We start from the raw sequence: 21,806 nt of genomic DNA, 5'->3' as shown, positions 1-21,806 counted from the left end.
GCAGCTTGAAGGGGTTCTTACTGGCCAAATTTGGAGTAACTTGAGAATCTTATTGCCATGGGTGGACTCTTGGTAATAGCAGCTTGCAGGCATGGGTAATCTGCTTGAGCAAGTTCTCAGGAATGAGACTCCCAGACTGTGGAGAGAACAATGCTACTTCCGGGTAGGTGGAGGAATAAAAGCGGTGTCGGCCGGATTCAGGGCTCTTAGTCCACAAGGCTGGAGACTCTTGGCCCCATACTCATTTAACTCTTGACTGCTGTTTCTTTTATTTCTTAGCCCTTCGCCGCCCCCTCTCGTTCTCCCACTGCTCATGTCGTGCAGAACGTGACAGAAAGACAGCAGCATGCAATCAAGAACATATGCTATTAGTGGACATCTCCCTTCCCCAGAAAACATGGAGAAGAAGGGACTGAGTGTATCACACTCAATCTCTCCCAAACTAAAAAGTGTACTTTCATAGAAGAATTATGTTCCTCCTTCTTTGAGGCTGGAACCCAGAGAAGTGCAGGATTAAATGGGGCAAAGACAGGCATACTCCTAGGCACTGTTTTGTGGCTGTTGACACGTTTAAAAAGACCAGGGGCTGAAGAAGGAGTAGGTAGCCCTAGAGCAAAGCCGAGCAAGGGCCCAAAGGACTACTTATATGGGGCACATGGGCTTGAGGGTTCCTTCAGTTTGTTTAGAGTTAGAGAGAGATGTATCCCCCGGAAAACTGGCCTGGAGCTTGAGAAACAGGCCTTCCATTGCCCAGCATGTCTTGGGAGTGGCAAAGAGCTAATGCCTGATTCAGTGACAACCTGGCTGTCGGTGAGAATGGGGGACCATCAAGCTGAGGATAAACTGAAAATCCTTTTGACTTTCTGCATTAACTTCTGCCATTCCCTGATTCAGAGCAGCAAAGAACCCTGGGCCAGGGTGGGCAGTAGAGCAAATGAGGGGTGTCACCAGTCTCATTGCAATTTTCCATATTATTGCCTCCAATAGTGTCCATGTGTGGATTGATTAAGTATATGACATGCAAGTGTAATTAAAATTGTGAGGCCCCAGAAAAATGTGAAGCAATAACAACAGCAGGAATACAGCAATAGCAGCAACACAGGACACCTGGGAGAATTTTTGCTTCCACCCAAAGGAGGATGGGAGGCAGGGAGAAGTATGTGAAAGAGATTCAGTTACTCACCTGCTATTAGTAAACTCCAGATACACTCACTCACTCCCATTTTATCTCTTTCTTTGAAACATAGGGATCTTGGTCCCAGTTCCATCACACACTCACCTCCTTCACTTCCATCAAGCACCTAGAAATTCCACCCCTGCTTCCTTGTACCTATAATGCTGGACAGACTTCCTTAAAATCTGAAAGCCGCCAACACTGCTCTGATATAATAACTCCAATTGCCCTACGCTGTCAGCCACCTGCTTCCAACATGATTACCACATCATGTTCATTCTACATCTTAAACCTAACTCAAATAATAAGAAAAGAATTTACCTTGGGACAGAGCCAGTGATCTCTTTTCCGGCTTCATAAAGCAGCTGTTGCCTACTCTGTTATTTCACCCCCTCCAATCCATCCATACTGTTTCCCACAGTGCCTGTACCAATTTGCAATCCCACCAACAATGCACAACAGTTTAGAAGACAAGTCTTTCAATAACAAAGGTATTGCAGCTTGAAGGGGTTCTTACTGGCCAAATTTGGAGTAACTTGAGAATCAAAATAATGATAATTGATTGTAGGCCATTCAATAATGAGCTCATATTAATATAAATGAATGAACAAAGACATAAATGGGGGGAAAGGGAAAGCTCTTTTTTACAGTAGAATGGCAACTCATAAATATATATAGAAGGAAAGATGGATTGAAAAAAATCACCATTTGCAACTATCAAAGTAATAATGGTTTTAGGCAAGAAACATTAATGTGTGCTAAAACTGGTAGAGGAGAGCTTTGTGTGGAACACGGGGTTTACATACTCTCAACTATCTGCCCATGAATGACTTATTAATTGCTAAGGGGAAATAGTAACTTTATAATGGAAAAACCTAGTGGACACCACTTTTTCTCCATGATAAAAGTAACATGACTGATATTGGGACAAAACAACATCATATGTTTCCTGGTGAGATGAATTGAGAACACTACATCACTACTTAGGTGTACATGCCAAAATATGCATAACCTGCAATAAATCATTTGGGACATCAGACAAACTCAAATTATGGATATTCTAAAAAATAATTGATCTGTATACTTCAAAAAATTCAGTCACGAAAAATAAAGCCTGAGGAACAGATGAAAGGAGACTAAAGACACATGGTATCTATGAAGTGTGATTAAAAAAAACACAGTGAATGTTGCTGCTGAGTGCCATCCAAAGAGTCCCACCCACTAATACCCTGGGTGGGACACTGTACTGTGTTACAGTTTTGCAAGATGTTACCATTGGGAGAAACTGAGTAAAGTGTACAAGGGATCTTTGTATTATTACTTACAACCGCATAATCTACAATTACACTAATAAAAAGTTCCCAAATAGGGAATTAAAAAGAAGGCACGTAAAATATTATTTCATTTATCTAAAATTACACACACACACACACACACACACACACACACACACACACACACTAATATTTGATGACTATGGAGATGTATGCAAGGCTGGTTTCCAAAACATCAACAGTGATTAACCCTAGGTGGTAAATCTTGGAGTAAGATTTCTCTGAATCACTACTAGTGCAGGGTCCCATTACTACTGTGGTTTTCTTCACAATTCCTATGGTCTCCATTCACACAGTCGCAGAACCCACAGAAGCGCTCAGGTGGGGCAGACAAAGGACAGGAGGAAGTCCACTTCGTTGCGAACGATGAGCCGCCCTGGGTGGATGTTGTCGGGCACGGCCAGGCTAGAGGTCATTTCCCAGGCTTCCACAAAGGCCACACGGAGGTCAGCAAAGGCAGCTCGGAGGAGCCGGTTCAACTGGAGGGTGAACCAGTCGCTGCCATATACAGACTTGTAGCCGGTATTGGCCAGTTTGATGACCACAAGAGTGTGGGGCTCCCGGGCCAGCAGCGCAGCCACAGCTGCCCGGATCCCTGCCAGCCGTCGCGCAAAGATGGTCGGAGGGAAGGTGGTGAAGTGGGCGCCCAGTCCCAGTACCACCACGGTGTGGGGACCCCCGGCCAGGCCCCCCAGCTCTCTGGCCACAGAGTGCAGGGAGGCCACTGGTGTGCGGAGGGAGCGCAGAGGCCAGCTGTGAGCCCGCCAGTGCAGCACTATGTTCCGAGTGGTCTCCACTGCCATTAGGGGCCCCGTCTGATATGTGGCATGTAGATCCATGGGCTTTAGGGCTGTGGGGAGGAAGAGAGAGGAGGCTTAGGAGTTAGTATAGGACTGTGTATCATCCTCTTGTACAAATGAAAATTCTAGTCCCCATATCCCAGGACATAAACATTCTGTCTCTAAACCCGAATGCTTCCCTGCCCCACTTCCAAGTTTCAAGGTTGCCAAGGATCTCACTCTTATCCATCCAAACTCCTATTCAGTTTGCTTCATTTCTCTAAGACATTTGACTTCTCTATGCTGAGTGACCTCTTCCAGAAACCTTTCTTTCTTATTTTGACACGACATTGTCCCATTTTTCCCCTACCATTCTGGTCATTCTTTGTTCAATTGTTAGCTTCGTATTTTCCTCGCATTTTGTTAATGTGCTATTCCCTAAAATTCTATCACTATCATCCACATTTCTTTTCTATCTTCCCTTTGGGGAATTCTTTCACTCTTACCGCCTCTGTTTTTGTCTAAGACCTGATGGCTTCCTCCTGAGCTTTGATTCCACACTTTCAATTGCCCAATCAATATTTTCTCTCTAGTGGCCCACCATGGCCTCAGACATTTCGTACATTGCCTTGATAGATGAATCTATCATTTTGGCATGCACAAATCTCTCTCTCCCTTTCTACGTCCTCAACTTCCCCCTACTGTCCCACACTAGTCAGCTATTGTTTTGGTGACTTTCCAATGTTTTGTTGTTTTTTCTTAGTTCTTCCTGGGGAGGCCTTTAGCCATATTTAATACCTCTCTGTGTCTTAGTCTGAAGTTAGATAATTCACCAAGTCTTAGTCATCATTCATTTTTAAGGCTTCCTGTTTTCAACTCATGCATACAACTTTTAGTTTAAGCACTTAGTACCTCTTGGCTACATTCACCTAGCAATATTTTACAGGTACAAATTGGCACTGTTCTGGGTGCTTTTGTATACAATGGTAAAAAAGAGACAGATATCCTTGCCCTCGTGGAGATTACTGTCTCTTGGGAGAGAGAGATTTCCTGATGCAGAAGAGAGGTTGAAAATTTTGAGGAACTGAAAGGAGGTTGGTGCCCCTGGAGCATAATGAATGGCATGAGATGAGGTTAAGATATAAGCAATGTCTGGTCATGTAGTTCCTCACAGATCATGTTAATGATTTTGATTTTTATCTCAAGTAAATTTAAATTGAAAGTGAGTAGCATCATCCAGTTTATATTGTAAAAAGCTCATGCTTGCTCCTTTGTGAAAACCTGGGGTGAAATGGGGAGCCCAGTTTAAAGGACTTTGTGATAAGTTTAGCGATGATCAATGGTGAGGAGAAGTAGAAATAGAAATAAGAGGGTGAAAAAAATACACACACACACACACACGCACACACACACGCGCACACACGGGTGCCAAAAAAATGGTGTGCCAAAAATGTATACAAGTAGACACTTAGTCAGTGTTGCTCAAGTAGTAGTTTGCCGTAATTAGAAGTGCCTGGATGCTGATGGTAACCACTTTGAGCACCTCTTGTAATTGCAGAAGTCAAATGTGACTTGTATTCATCTATTGTTATCGGTATATATTGAATATTACAATTTTAATTCAGTTTTTTCCTTTCTTAAAATGTGTATCATTTTTTTGGATATATATCATTTTTTTCTTTTGTAGCTAAGTTTTTTACAGCTTTATTGAAGTATAATTAACAAATAAAAATTGCTTATATTTGGGCCGGCCTAGTGGCGCGATGGTTAAGAACTGGCTTGGGACGCCAGAGGGCCCCTGTTCAGGTTCCACATATGAGGGCCAATGACACTGCCCTCCACAGCTAAGATGCTGAACAACAGCTCGACCTGGAGCTGGGCTGCCGTGAGTCGCCGGCGACCGCTTAGGCAGCAGCCCCTGTGGCAGTGGGTTGCCATAGGCTACCGTGTGTAGCCAGCAGCCAGTGTGAGCGGCTAGCATCCACAGCAAATGGCCGTTTAGAAGCCGCGACTGATCTGCCTCACCTGGGAAGAGCGCAATGATGATGTCAACTTGGGCCAGTGAAGCAACATCCTCCACAACTAGACTGAAGAACAAAAGGACAGCAACTTGTATGTTCCCTTTCCCCCAATTCCCCAGGGTTGTTCCCATCACCCAATTCCCCAATAAAAATCTTAAAAAAAAAACAAACAATTGCTTGCATTTAAGGTGCACAACAGGATGTTTGGAGAGAATTACAACAATTAACCTAATTAACATATTTATCATCTTACAGTTACTTTTGTGTGTGTGTGGTGAGAACACTTAAGATCTACCTCTTTAAAAATTTCAAATATACAATACAGAATTGTTAACTTCAGCCACCATGCTGTACATTAGATCTCCAAAACTTAATCATCCTGAATAACTGAAACAGATGTATTTTTGATGTAGAGTAAATAGGATTAAGTAATTAATTGGATGCTAGCATCAAAGAACAGGAGGTTTTATTGAGTCCCAGGTTTCTAGTTTTAGCAGTTGAAAGATAATGGTATTTACTGTGTTTTAGGAAGTTTGGATTATATTTTAGTGATTAGGCAAGGAGGATCCAGAAGTTAGTGCTACACTGAATTTTTGGATGCTGGAGAGACATTGACATGGAGATCTCAAATTCAGAAGAGAGGTCTGGGCCAGAAAGATGAATTTGGAATTCATTGTAATTATGTATGGCATCAGAGCCATAAGAATGGGCAAGATCACTTAGAAAGATTGTGACAGGGAGGAAAGAAGAGAGTCCAAGAATAACTTCAAAGAATCTTATTTAAAGGATGGATAGAGGAGGAGGAGACTGAGAAAAAAAAACCAGAAAAATAAGAGGAAAACAAATACAAGCAGTGATATGAAAGTCAGTAAAATAATTTATTTATATTTGAATAAATTGGATTTCTCATCTACTCAATTAAGACAAACATCCAAACTAAACCACATAGGCTGTTGAAGCTATGAGGAAATAGTTTCCTTTATTCAATGCCATTGGATGTATAAAATGAGGAATTTTGGCAAGATCAAACAAGTTTACTTTGTATTTACTTTTTGACAGATACAACTACTAGGAGTCTATCCTGCAGGACCACTTGAATAAATAACAAATACCATATGATGAGTTTATTCATAGTGGCATTGTTTATAATAGCAAAAATTTGAAAAGGACCAGATGTCCAGAAATAACAGATATTTATACAAGGAGTTGTGTACAGCTATAATAATGTACTGATAAAGAGAGATATCCCAATATACTAAGTGGGAAAATAGGTACAGAATGTGCTATGCTATATGTTACCTTTTGCTAATGGTGCACTGTGAGATCTGGCCCAAATACCCTGATGAACACAACTTTTAAAAGTAATTTTAAAAGTTTTTAAAAATTATGAGAAGAGGGGTAGAATTGAAGATCAAAGAGATAGATTAGGGCTGATTCTGAACTGCGGATATTTGTGAGTAAAAACAGCAGAGAGGAAGCTCTGCTTTTGCCATTCTCAAGAGGTGGAGTGGACATGGGTTAAAATCCTTGGCAATCAAGGAAAAAGACTTTAGTGAAATACTTTCTGCTTTCGGCTGAAACTCCAAAAGACTGACCTGAGATCATTTACCTATCCATGAAAGTTCACTGGAAGGCAGATATGTATTTTGGTGGCTTTGGGGGTTGGAACTTAGCATCCACCAAAGGGAAAAACCTAGTGTAACGTTCCCTCTATTGGGCTAGAAACAAGAAGAACTTTATTCTGGGTATTGGTGTGTACTGTACTCCGAGGGATTATCTAGATGGCTCACAAAATGTCAAACCTTGTTTCTAAACTGTAAGTACTCTTTGATGTCTGCCAGAATGAAAACTCTTCTTCAGAACAAGATAACATTGCCTTAAGTCTTGTGTTATACACAAAAGTATCTTGTCAAACAAAACATCCATGAAACAATAAAATATCACAAGACATGTGATGAGGCAAAACAAAATGAACTAGAGGAAATAGAGATAATAGACATCAGAAAGAAGCATACGGGGACTCCAGATACTGGGATTATCAGACACAAACTGTAAAGCAACTATGCTTACTATGTTCAAGGAAATAAATATCTAATTTGAAAATCTCAGCAATGAACCAGAAACTATGAAAGAGATATTGGAGGTCTGAAAAAGAATCATCTAAAAATTATGGAAGTAAAAAACACAGTAAAATTTAGAACCAATGGTTGGGTTTAATAGCAGATTGGACACAACAAGAGAAAAGTAGTGAGTTGATATACAGATTACAAAGAAAGACCTAGAATGAGAGAAGAGGGAAAAAAATGAAAAGCACAGAAGAGAAGGAAGATATAGAGAAGAGAGTGAGAAAAACAGAACATAATTTAATTGGAGTCCCAGAGAAAAGGAAGAAAAATAGGAAGAGGTAATATTTGAAGAGATCATGGCTGAGAATTTCCCAGAAACAATTAAAAACATAATGAAACGCATTGATCTACTATTTCAAAGGTCCCAACAAAGCCAAAGTAGAATTTGTTGAAAAATCCATATCTAATCACATTTGATTGAAAATACAGAAAAAGTCAAATGAAAAATAAGAGAAGACAAAAATTACCAATGCCAGGAATCGAATAGAGGCTATCACTAGACTCTGCAGACATTAAAGTATAATCAGGGAGTATTACAAACAACTCTACACACACAAATTTGACAACTTATTAAAAAGCACAAACTATTACAACTCACCATACATATAATAGATAATTTGAATAGCACTATAACAATTAAGAGAAATGTAAGAAACTTAACCAAATGCAATGTGTGTACCTTGTTTGAATCTAGTAGAAAAAGATAAAGCATGCAAATCGTAACCAAAGAAAGTTGATACAGATCTTAAGGCAACTAGGAATAAGAAAGTTTTCTTCATAAGGATAAAAAATTCAGTTTTCTAGGAATTTATAATAACTCTAAATAGTTATGCATCTAATAATATAGCAATAAATAAATAAACCAAATTCCAAAATACACGCAGAATAATGAAAAAAATCACAATCATTCTGGAAGATTTATATATACATATATATATATATTAATAACTGGTAAAATAAGTAGACAATTATTAGTAATGATGTAAAGATTTGAACAACATGATTTTTAAAAATCCCTGTTTAGATACTGAAATGATCAATTGTAGAATACCTATGTGCAATATTTACAAAATTGATTGTATATTGGTCCAAAAATTGGTTTTCATCAAATCTCAAAATATTTCAAAATTTAAAAATATGTCCTCTGATCTCAATGCAATTATATTAGCAATCAATAACTAAAATAGTATTAACAGAAAGATATATCATGTTTAAACATCTCAGTTGAAATCAAATTGAACTACAGATTCAATACAATCATAATTAAAATCACAACAGAAAATTCTTTATCAATTCCACAAATTGATTGAGTCATATAGAAGCACAAAGGGGGGAAAAAAAAAACCAAGGCTCTGTTAAAGAAAAACAGAAATGTAGGTCCTGTCCGCCAGAAATCCAAAATTATTACAACACTATAGTAATGAAGACTGGGTAGTATTGGTGCTGATACAGACAAATAGATTCATTAAACAGAATAGAGAACCCCAAACAGACGGACATAAGGACGCCTGCTTTATGACAAAGATGCACTGCAGAGATTTGGGGAAAGGATGGCTTCTCAGTCAATGGTGCCAGGGCAATCAGGTACCCCAATATACAACACTTAAAAAGAAAAAGATGGTTTTCTTTCATGACTAATTAGAAAAATTCAAATGAAAACCACATAAGCTGCTACTACACACCCATAATTTTTGCCAAATATTAAAAAATGATACTATCAAATACTGTCAAGAATGTGGAACAGCAAGAAAAACTGGTGAAAGAGTAAACTGGTAAAACCACTTTTTAAAAATTGGCAGAGTGCTCACTTCGGCAGCACATATACTAAAATTGGAACGATACAGAGAAGATTAGCATGGCTCCTGCGCAAGGATGACATGCAAATTCGTGAAGCATTCCATATTTTAAAAAAATAAAAAACAAAAACTGAAAAAAAAAAATTGGAAGAATCCAAAAAGTCTAAAGATATACACTTACTCTCTGATCAGCAAAACTGCCACCAGGTGACATCCTACAAAAACACAAGTTCATGTGGATTGTAAAATTACATATACAAGAACATTTATAGGAGAATTTTTCATGATAGTCCTATCAACAGAATGTAAAAATACAGTGTGATGTAATCATACAATTAAATACATGTGAAAATGGATGAAAGAATATGGATGAATCTTAAACACAATATTAAGTAAAAATAATGCAGACAACGGATTTCATAGTGTATGTTTTCATTACTATGAAGTTGGAAATCAGGCAAAATTCATCCCATGTATTGTTTAGAAGTGCCTAATAAGTTGGCAAAGCTATAAAGAAAAACAAGGGCATAAATATTATAACAGTTAGAATAATGATTAACTCTAGAATAATGGGAGAGAGAGAGGGAGTTATAACAGGGGAGACATGGTATCAGGAGGGCTTTTGGAGCGAGGGTCTTGTTCTCTTTCTTATCTGAGGTAGAAGTTATATAGATGATCATTTTATAACAATATAAACTGTTTTATGCATTTTCTATGTTTTGTTATATTTTATAATAAAAACTTTAATAAAATTATGCACACCTATTAATATACAAGGACTGACAGTTAAGTTTGCAAACTTACCACCGTGAGCTTACATTGGCAGCACTGTACAAATAGCTCAGTAAGGTTTCATAACCTTGATCTATCAGTGTTGATGTGTGTCAGTGTCTTGCTGAGTGGCGTTCATTATCATTGTTGCATGTTTTTGTGTGCCATCGTGAGAATGTCTGAGCTTGAATTAGAGCAAAGAACAAACATTAAATATCTTGTTAAACATGGCAAGAGTAGACGTGAAATCAGGGACATGTTAGTCCAAGTTTATGGGGATAATGCCATGAAGAAAACGGCAGTACACAAATGGATTAAATGTTTTTTTGAGGGCAGAGAACGCGTCACTGATGAAGAGAGGTCAGGGCGGCCAGTAATGAGCAGAACTGACGAAAACATTGCAAAAATTCATCGAATTGTGCGTCAAAATCATCAGCTGACTGTGAGAATCATAGCAGACCAAGTAAACATCGATAGAGAAACAGGAAAATCTGAACTGAAAATCTTAGCATCAGAAAGGTGTGTGTAAAAATGGCCCTGAAGAAGCTTGCCGATGAACAAAAGCAAAGGAAAGTCAAAGTTTGCGAAGCTTTTTTGGAGAGGCAAGACGATGTTTTGGGCCATGTTATCACTGGTGATGAAACGGGAGTGCCAATATGACCCTGAAACAAAGCACCCAAGTGCACAATGGAAGTTAACCAACTATCACGACCAAAAAAAGTTCCGTCAGTCCAAATCAAAAGTCCAAACGGGGCCGGCTGAGTGGCGCGATGGTTAAGAACTGGCTTGGGACGCCAGAGGGCCCCGGTTCGGATCCCACATATGAGGGCCAGTGACACTGCCCTCTACAGCTAAGATGCTGAACAACAGCTCAATCTGGAGCTGTGCTGCTGTGAGTCGCTGGCGAAAGCTAGGCTGCCGTCCCTGTGGCAGTGGGTTGCCATGGGCTACCGTATGTCGCCAGCAGCCAGTGTGAGCGGCAAGCAGCCAGTGTGAGCTGCCATCCAGAAGCTGGCGACTGATCTGCCTCGCCTGGGAAGAGCGCAATGATGATGTCAACTTGGGCCAGTGAAGCAACATTCTCCACAACTAGACTGAAGAACAAAAGGACAGCAACTTTGTTCTCCTTCCCCCAATTCCCCAATAAAATCTTAAAAAAAAAAAAAAAGTCAAAACGATGTTGCTAACCTTTTTTGATATTAGAGGGGTTATTCATTATGAATTTGTACCAACTAGAGAGTAAACCAAGTTTACTATTTGAAAGTACTGAAATGGCTGCATGAAAAAGATGAAAACGACCTGAACTTTTTTTGCCAACAATTTATGGCTCTTGCATCATGACAATGTACCAGCTCACACAACACTGTCTGTGAGGGAGTTTTAGCCAGTAAACAAATAACTGTATTGGAACACCCTCCCTACTCACCTGATCTAGCCCCCAATGACTTCTTTTTTTACCCAAAGATAAAGGAAATATTGAAAAGAAGATATTTTTATGACATTCAGGATATCAAGGGTAATACGATGACAGCTCTGATGGCCATTCCAGAAAAAGAGTTCCAAAGTTGCTTTGAAGGGTGGACTAGGCACTGATGTCGGTGCATAGCTTCGCAAGGGGAGAACTTCGAAGGTGACCATGGTGATATTCAGCAATGAGGTATGTAACACTTTTTCTAAGATGAGTTCGCGAACTTAATTGTCTGACCTTGTATGCTGATGAGAATGTAATGGAAATTATGATGTTGAAAGAGATGATTTAGGAGGGAGGGGAGAAATTGGTAGAGAAATGTCCTTGAATAGGCAAGAGGGGATAAGACTTAGAGTTGAAGTGAAAGGACCAGTCATAGGAGCATGGAGAGTTCATTTTCAAAAACAGATGGGAATACTGGTACAGATGCTGGTAGGACAGGAAATGTGGTGGTGGAAATTTGGAATTTCACTTCTGATTGCTTTATTTTGTTCAAGAAAATATGTAAGGTCAGCAGCTGAGGATGAAGATGGTTTCAGGAAAGGAGAAGCTGTGATGTAGTCAATGAGGACAGCGGTTCAGTCATCCTGGTGGCTCTTAAACTGCGAGTGCCCATCAGAATCACCTGGAGACTTGTTGAAACACAGATTGAACATCTCCCAAGAATTTCTGATTCAGTAGGTCTGAGATGTTGCCTGAGAAATTGCAATTTCTAACAAACTTCCAGGTAATGCTGATGCAGCTGGTATGGGGACCACATTTTAAGAATTACTGTGATTGTTGTGCAGCGTTAGTGCCCTCTAGAGGTTTGTGGTCATGCATTTCAAGTGAGAACAGTCAGCATGATGGAATGAAACTGCCTCAGAAGCACCTTTCCTGACTTTTTAATTTATCTTCTTCTGTCTCACCATCGTGTACTTTCACAGTATTTTTTCCTCCCAGAACTTTTCACAGGAATATTGATATTTTTGTTGTTGGTCACTGTTATGTTCCTAGAACAAAGAACAGTGCCTGAATATCATAGGTGCTCAATAAATATTTATCAATGAAAAACTGTGGCAGTGGGCCCTAGACAAAGGCTTTCCCAGACCATGTGGTCACTAAGGATTTCGCATGGGCTTCAAACAAAGCATTCCTGGACTGTATAGTCATTAAGGCTTCCGCGTTTGGTATTTCCAAACTCCTACCCATCCTGGGAGCCAGTCAGGAACTGGCACAATGGCCACATGTCCTAATAATAAATCTTAGCTGCCAACCTGGAAACCTCAGGGTATATAGTACTGAGTCCCACCTAAGTCGGGGCTCAGCCTCTGGATGTGAATCCGCTGAGCCAGTGCTGGCATTAATAAAAGTTGCTTCCCAAGCCTTGGTGTCCTGTCTTTCTGTCTGAGTTTCCCACAACAAAATAAGAAAGGATGGAAGGAAGGAAGGAAGGAAGGAAGGAGGGAAAAGGAGAGTCAGAAAAAACAAATTACCACACAAAAAAACTAAATCATCGTATTAGTTTTGACTATTAAGAGAAAAATATTTACATAATTATAAATATAAACACAGTTCACCGATATGTCTAAAATTAATATAGATACATTGGAAAGGTGGGAAGGGGAGGCTAGCTAGTTGCTTACCTCTGTATTTTCTTTTCCTGACAACTATATTTCCCAAATTCTCTGTTTGGACCATGACTGGGTTATGGTAATTGGAGCTTGAGCAGTAAAGATATACACCAGCTCCATGCCTGGTCATAAAACACCCATACAATTCTCTGTTCTCTCTCCTTCCTCCCTCTTCCTCTCTTTCTCTGTCTCTTTTTCCTCATCAGTGGGTTGGGTGCAGAAGATACTCTGAGAGACACTAGGGGACAGTGGAGACATAGGATAAAAGGAACCCAGGTTCCAGAGTCACAGCTTTGAGGACTACAGTGTGGAATCCTGCTCTCAAAGGCTGGATTTTGGCTGAGCAGAACAAATTTTTACTGTGTCAAACTGTTACCGGCCAGGAGAGTGCTCCCCCACCCCCAAAGACTTTTAAGTTTTCTTTCCTATAGAAATGTAAAGTATAGAAATGTTAAGTATAGAAATGTCTCCTCCCTAGTTTCTTAGTTTCTTAGCCCCTGGCTTTGATTACTCTTCTCATCAGTTTGTGAATCCTAGATTAAAGATGCTCCTAACCTGAATCCTATAATTCTCCTATCCCCCCCATCCCGACTTCTTGATTGCTTTGTAAATAAGTTTCTGAATCCTAAACAATAGAAGTCTCCTACCCCTGCTTCAGATAACTACTTGAAAGCCTATGACTTCCTATTTCCCAGGCCAGTAAGCTGAATGCCAAACCCATTCTGGGCCCAGACAATTCATACCACCTGAGTAACAGGCTGAATGGCCACAGGCTTCATGAGAGCTAACAGATTTATTAATTAAAATCTATTTTTCCTCATGCAGGTACCTTGGGGATACAGAGGATACCCCAACAAGATTGTCAGTCACAACCAAAAGAAGCGAACACCGCCTTCCAGGCAGAGCTCGAGACCTCTTCCTCTCATCTGAGATAAGCTAGGGAGAGAGTTCCGTGAATCTTCCAATAGGCAGGAACAACTCTACACCCCTGCTTAGTTGGAAGCAGATCAGAAGAAGAGACCTCCTGTCCCTCAGCTTCCCATAGAGATTTTATGGGGATCATGTCTCTCAAAGGGAAAACTAGGCAGGCAGTTAGAAGCAGACATTGGGTCTCTGCATTCCTGCATGTCCCACAGAATGTGACCGCCCAGTTATCTCCCCTCTCAACCCAAAACTTCTTTTCATTGTAACTATCTACCCCTAAAAGAAATGGGTGCAAAATACCCAACTAGATCAGACCAGTCACTCGCACCTGCACAGTACCTCTTGTCAATCACAGGTGCTAATCAAGTGCTCCCACGCCCTTAGGGGAACAGCCCATTCTAGAGAAGGGATAAAAACCCCAAATCCTGGGAAGTCCGCCCTTTTTTCCCTTTTTTTTTGGACGCCCTCCTCTTTTGACCTTTTCTTCCTTTTCAAGCCTTTTGAGCCTTGCCTTTTCGTGTGGCCTGCTCCAAACTCTTTGGAATGTAATTTCTCTTCTAATAATGGGCCCTTGAGCCATTCTCTACTGCTCAGCCTACTTCTACTCTTTGAAATGTCCTATCTCTTTGAATAAACTACTTTTTCAGTACTTTACTCTGGCATCTCGTTCAAGTCTTTGCTCGAGTTGCAAAGGACCTGGACTTTGTGCCGAGAAGGGCCCACTTTCTGACAATAAAACCACTGAAATTCTAGGGCTATTTTTATTTTGGCAAAAAAGCGAAATGTCAAAAATCGACTCATTAGGAATTACTAGTGTATAAGTCAGGGTTCAATCAGGAGAAAGAAATCACACATTAGTTTGAACAGGGAAAATTAATGTAAAGAATTATTAACTATAATAGGGGAAAGAGAATTCTAAAGAATACTATAATGATGCAGAAGAGAGCCTGAATTCTGGAATAATTTTTTAACTTTTTTTTTTTTTTTAAGATTTTATTGGAGAATTGGGGGAGGGGAACAGCGTTGGGGAATCTGGGGAAAAGGAATAGACAAGTTGCTGTCCTTTTGTTCTTCAGTCTAGTTGTGGAGGACGTCGCTTCCCTGGCCCATGTTGGTATGATCATTGCGCTCTTCCCGGGTGAGGCAGATCAGTCGCCAGCCTCTGGACGGCTGCTCACGGCGGCTCTTTGCAGCTCACGGTGGCTCTTGGCAGCTCACACCAGCTCACACCAGCTCACACCAGCTCACACCAGCTGCCGGCCACTCACGCTGGTTGCCAGCCACACACGGTAGCTTATGGCAGCCCACTGCAGCAGGGGCTACAGCCTACGCCATCACCGGCAACTCACAGCATCCCAGCTCCAGGTTGAGCTGTTGTTCACCATCTTAGCTGTAGAGAGCAGTATCACTGGCCCTCATGTGGGATCCGAACTGGGGCCCTCTGGCGTCCCAAGCCAGTTCTTAACCATTGCACCACTCGGCCGGCCCTAATTCTTTAAATTATTAATTTGCTCTAAAGTGGAATCCATTCTGTTTTTTATTCCTTCTACAGGGTTTTTAAAGGATATTTCCATTTGCAAGATATCTAATTGGTTTTTTGTAATATATAAGGAATTCAAAGTAACACATACATTGATTAAAATACAATTGACTCCAGGAGGGACCTGAGCTTCCATTCCCATCTGGTAGCAACATGGCATAAAAAGGTGGAGTGAAGATATGGTAGTTGGCACTGTGCTCGCCCACCCCTGGTGTCAGTAGGGCAAAGTGTGGAGTTAAATTTAAACTTGTACCTTCACCCAGTGGCAACAAGGCCATGGAGTTGGTGCTCCATTTTCACTGGGATGGCATCAGCAGGACCCAAAAGGGAGCTGAGCACATACCTAGACCTGCATGCTATACCTGAACAGGGTGAGTGCTTGCTAAAAAGAACAAAGGTAAAATAAGATCCAGAGTCTCCCAACATAATATCCAAAATGTCTAGTAAACAATAGCAAATCATTTATCATACCAACAATCATGATAATCACAAATTTGAATGAGAAAAGACAATTATCAAGTGCCAACACCAAGATTATTCAGATGCTGGAATGATCTAATAGGGATTTTTAAAGCAACCATCATAAAAAAATGCTTGAGCGGGGCATTATGAACATTACATACCTATTAGTATAGCTCAAATTTAAAAGATTGATTTTTCCAAGTGTGGGTGAGAATATAGAGCAACTGGGAGTCCTACCCAGTGATGGTGGAAATATAAAGTGGTATAGCAAGTTTGGAGAAGTTTTGCAGTTTCTTAAAAAATTTAACATACACCTACCATATGATCTAGCCATTCCACTTTAAGGTATTTACTCAAGAGAAATGAAAGCATATATCCATGCAAAGACATGTGCACAAATATTCATAGCAGCTTTATTTGTAAGAGCTAAAAAATGGAAACAACCCAAATGTCCATCAACAGATGAATGGATAAACAAATAATGGCATATCCATACAATGGAATACTATACAGTAATAAATAGGGAATGAACTATTGCTACGTTCAGAAATGTGAACAAATCTCAATATAATTATGCTGAGGGAAAGAAGCCATATACACAAAAGAGTACACATTGTATGGCTCCGTTTATATGAAGTTCTAGCAAATGCAAACTAAGCTAAAAAGACAGAAAGCAGATGTGTGGGTTGCCTGGGGAGAGGGAGGGGTAAAAGGGGGGGACTAGCAAGGGCTACCAGGAAAGCTTTCTGAGTGGTGGATATGTTAATTATCTTATGTGTGGAGATTGTTTTCCAGATGTACATACTCATATATGTTATAATTTATCAAACTGTCTACTTTAAATATATGCTGCTTATGACTTGTCAGTTACACCTCAATAAACTGTTTAAAATAAAGGGAAACCTCAAATTAGGCCTAGTGACTGAGGGTGACAATATGGCAAGTTTCTAAACTTTGCAGGAAGACAGGATTGTATCTGCACCACTCATCTGAGTTTGGAGATAGTATGTTTAAGTGGACTTTCCTCAAAAACATGTTAAGTAAGCCCCACAATTAGATGGTTGCTAACTTGAGAATTGAGTTCACAGAGATTATGAACACCAAATAGTGGGCCAAGTCCAACAGGCATTCAGGCTGTTTTCCCACTCCTCAGATATCTTCAAGACTTGTAGGGACTTTGGAGTAGGTACTGGATGCTTGGGCACAATTGTACTTAAAATAAGCACTATAGATGCTAAGTGTTTATTTTCCTTTTCTAAATGAGAGGTTATTCACAAGTCCTGCCTGTGATAATTTTCTGTTTTCCATTAATCTTGACTATTTAGAAAAATGGTACACATGGAAGATTCGGGATTGGATAAATTTAACTTTGGAGGGGCTGAGACAGCGACACACACTCAGCAAAAGTCACTCAGGTTTTAGGTGCTAAGAGAATCATAGCTCTATCGGCTGCTGGTCAAGACACAACAGTGAGGGCCGGCCGAGTGGCACGTTGTTTAAGAACTGGCTTGGGATGCCAGAGGGCCTCGGTTCAGATCCCACATATGAGGTCCAGTGACACTGCCCTCTACAACTAAGATGCTGAACAATAGCTTGACCTAGAGCTGGGCTGCTGTGAGTTGCCGGCGACAGCGTAGGCTGCAGTCCCTGCTGCAGTGGGTTGCCATGAGCTATCATGTGTACCCTGCAGCCAGCGTGAGCAGCCGTCCAGAAACCGGCGACTGATCTGCCTCGCCCGGAAGAGCGCAATGATGGTGCCAGCTTGGGCCAGTGAAGCGACATCCTCCACAACTAGACTGAAGAACAAAACAACAGCAACTTGTCTGTTCCCCTTCCCCCAATTCCCCAGTAAAATATTAAAAAAAAAAAAAGACAGTCAGGCAAAGAAAGGGGAGACAGAAAGAAAGCAGAGAGACAGAGAGAAGAGGATGGGAGGGGAGGGAGTGAAAGGGGAAAGAGGAAGAAATTGAGGTAGGTGGGGGACAAAAATCTGAACTTTATTTCTTTCACATATTAATTTTACTTAAGAGAGTAAATGGGGATTTTATTTAAAAACTAAATGGAGGACTGTTCTTGTATTATTTGAAAGGTTTTTTTTTAATACTGTCATTTGAGTTCATTACATAACTTCTCGTAAACTAAACTGGAAAGGAAGCTTGGCGATGATAATTGCATTCTCCCAGCTCTGATTCCTTTGCTCATTTTGCCCTTGGAAAATCCCCAGCATACTGCCGCAACTTCTCCAAACATAGGAGTCTTGTCTCTCAACGCCCTCCCTGTTCACCACTTTCTTTGTGAGGCTCCAGGTGTCCTGCCCTTTCCCCTCAGGGCCACTCACAGGGCACCGTGTACTGCAGATACTCCCACCACTGTCGAAGCGTGGAGTCCCCAATCATGTGGACCACGTGGCCAGCCAGGCAGCCCAGGATGCTGTCAACAGTGGAGAAGGAGCGGCTGGAGCAGGACAGCGAGTGCCACACTTCTTGGTGGTAGAAGCCAGAGGGCTTTCGGGCTGGGAGCCCAGGACGGCATGGGGGCCGTGGGGACAGGGCTACAGGAAAGGGAAAAACAGAATAAAGCTAAATCTTTATAATTTACAATATGCTAGGTGCTCTTTTATGTTCTTTTCAAATATTATTTCATTTACTGTTTTACAAAAATCCATGAAGTACTATCCATTTACAAGTGGGGACACTGAGCCCTGAATTATTAAGCAATTTACCCATGATTAAGAATAGTGACTGGCAGGGTTGGCCAAGTGGCTCAGTTGGTTAAGAGCACGAGCTCTGAGCAAAAGGGTTGCCGGTTCAATACCCACATGGGCCAGTGAGCTGTGCCTGAGCTGAACTGCCGCTTAGCTGCCAACAGGTGGCAGGATGGCTCAGTTGGTGAGAGCATGTGCTCCTAACAACAAGGTTCCCAGTTCAACTCCCACATGGGATGGTGGGCTATGCCCACCCACAGCTAAAATTGAGCACAGGACCTTGAGCTGAGCGGCCGACGGGCAGCCAGATGGCGACTGGACTTGGAGCTGAGCTAGCTACCCTCTCCACAACTAAGATTGAAGGACAACATCTTGGCTATTCCCCTTCCCCAATTCCCCAATAAAATCTCAACAACAACAAAAAAAAACAAAAAAAAAAGAATAGTGACTGGCAGAGATAGCATTTTAAACCAAAAAGTCTAACTTTACAGCCCATTTTGCTAACCGCTATGCTATACTGCCCTGGCAGCGGGGTTGGGTCTAAACTCCCAGTCAAGGAATAAAACCCCTCCAAGTCTATTAACAACCCCCCCCTCCAGCAACCCCCAGCATATGCTAGCCCCACTCACCCAAGTTGCTGTTCCCTGGGGCTGCCATTCTGATCTGGATTGGAGAAATGCCCTGAGGGAGCACCTTGTCTGTCACTTTCCTGGAGGAACACCAAGAGTGAGCATTGAGGGAGGGTGACCAGGTGAAAGCTGGAGTCCAGTGTGGGCATATGATGGCTGACTTGTAACTTCTACTCTAAGTCCAAAGAGTTTGAGGTAGTTACAATACAATTAGCACAATTACAATTTGAAGCAATTACAATAAAGAGTGAGAAAAAAATGATGGAAGGAAGAGAAAATCATATCAGGAACCTGGACCTTCTGCAATAAATCTACCCTCTGTCTCTCAGTTTACTCAGTCCAGGTAATAAAAGAACATCCAAGCTGGGTCATGTAGTTCTCCTTCTCTGATAAATGAAAGTACACAAGCATGCCAGGAAAGACAAACTTCCTGGCACTAAATTCTAGAAGGAACACAGAATAATTTTCTGTTACATAAAAACTCATAAAGAGCACAGTGTGGAAGAAGAGGATGCTAACCAGGTAACCAGGTTAACATCAACATTCATAAATCATGTGTACACTTGATATATGATGAAAATGTAACCTTATCTCAGCAATCTTCCTCCCCCAAGCTCATAACCCAACTCTAATGATAAGAAAAACATCAATAGAGGAATACTACAATACGAGTATAATTAACCAATACTCCTCAAAACTGTCAAGGTCATCAACAACAAGGAAAGTATGAAAAAACGTCACAGCCAAGAAGAGCCTTAGGAGACATGGCAACTAGATGTAATATGGTATTCTGGATGGGATTCTGGAACAGAAAAAGGACATTAGATTAAAACTAAAGAAAGCTAAACAAATCATGATCTTTACCTAATAATAATGGTATCAACATTGGTTCATGATTTGTAAGAAATATAACACATTAATGCAAGATGTTACTAAAGGAGAAATTGTGGAGAAAAGTAGATATGGGAACTCTGTATGATATGCTCAACTTTATAAATCAAAATCATAAATTTTAGTAATAAAAAATTCCAACAATTCCACACGCAGGTGTTTATCTCAGAGAAATGAAAATATTTTCCTACAAAAGTTTTATAGCTCAATGTTGACAGCAGCTTTATTCATAATAGCCAAAATCTGGAAACGACCCAAGTGTTCACCAAGACGTGAATGGATAAACAAACTGTGGTTTATCCATACAATGGAACACCATTCATTAATAAAAAAGGGGAAAAAAGAGAAAATTACTGATATACAACAATATGGATGAATCTCAAAAAACATTTTACTGAGCAAAAGAAGCCAGATACAAGAGTACAAACTGTATGATTCCATTTTTATGCAATTCTTGAAAAGGCAAAACTAACATACTTCCAGAAAGGAAATCAGTGTTTGCCTGGGGTTGGAGGTGGGTGACGGAACTTGACTGTGAAGGGACACAGAGGAATCTTTAGAGGTGGTGGAAATGTTCTATATCTTGATTGTGGTGACAGTTACACAGGTATACACATTTATCAAAACTCATTGACCTGCACATTTGAGGTCAGAGTGCCGGTGAGGCTGGAAATGCTGTTGGGTTATCTTTTTGTGTGTTTCCACCTAGCTGTCTCTCCCATTCCTCAAAGCTGAGATTGACTGCTTACCTATCTTTCTTCCTTCACTTCCCAGGGTGGGGGGTGGAGGGGGGAGGCAGGGGCAGCACCTTAATTTACAGGAGCTTTCTCAACATAGCTCCCTTACCAGAAAATATATCAACCTCTGCACCCATCCTCATTTCCTACTTGCACCATTTTGGAGAAGAGGTGACACTGTACCCTAATGCTACCTCCTTCTGCATCTTTTAGATTGCACCACTTTCTTTCTTTCTTCTTTCTTTCTTCTTCTTCGCCTCCTCCTCCTCCTCCTCCTCCTTTTCTTCCTCCTTCTTCTTCCACCATCTTTAACTTCTTCCCTCCAGTTCTTTTCCTTCCAGAATATAAACATAACCACGTCTGCTGCACTGAATGAAGCACCTCTTCCATTACCTCTTCCTGTAGCTTGAGCTCAGTCAGGTTCCTTTCCTTCACAGGACAATTTCTTGAAAGACTTATCTGCCCTTGTTATCTGCCTCATTTTTTCCACTTCTTATGCACATTTTTAAAGTTACTTTATTATGTACCGAACATCCCGCTCTATAGGATCTTAACATTTAGCCAGCTTTGAACTAGATGTCTCTTTAAATAGAAATAAATCAATAACTAAAATAAAATGGTATAAAGACCAAATGTTGAGGAGGGTGCAGAAAAACTGGACCTCTAAGACATTGCTGGTGGGAATGTAAAATGATATGGCAACTCTAGAAAATAGTTTGGCGGGCCGGCCGAGTGGCGCGATGGTTAAGAACTGGCTTGGGATGCCAGAGGGCCACGGTTCGGATCCCACATATGAGGGCCAGTGACACTGCCCTCTACAACTAAGATGCTGAACAA

The 21,806-nt window shown here is 40.8% G+C and overlaps 1 protein-coding gene across 1 annotated transcript in view; it reads right to left on the bottom strand.

Annotated features, from left to right (window-relative positions):
• Positions 1-10: 10 nt before the first annotated feature.
• Positions 11-21,806, bottom strand: part of LOC109374908 (NXPE family member 3-like) — a 34,526-nt gene continuing 12,730 nt past the window's right edge. The window contains exons 3-5 of the mRNA XM_019629882.1: positions 19,342-19,421; positions 18,347-18,559; positions 11-3,358 (exon numbers count right to left, since the gene is read on the bottom strand). Coding sequence (XP_019485427.1) covers positions 2,826-3,358; positions 18,347-18,559; positions 19,342-19,421 — 826 coding nt within the window. The 3' untranslated portion in view covers positions 11-2,825. The remainder of the gene's footprint in view (positions 3,359-18,346; positions 18,560-19,341; positions 19,422-21,806) is intronic.

Source organism: Hipposideros armiger, unplaced genomic scaffold, assembly GCF_001890085.2.
Source record: "Hipposideros armiger isolate ML-2016 unplaced genomic scaffold, ASM189008v1 scaffold_875, whole genome shotgun sequence".
NCBI classification, from domain to species: Eukaryota; Metazoa; Chordata; class Mammalia; order Chiroptera; family Hipposideridae; genus Hipposideros; species Hipposideros armiger.
The sequence above is the reverse complement of the archived record's forward strand: the minus strand, read 5'-3'. Positions and strand labels throughout refer to the sequence as shown.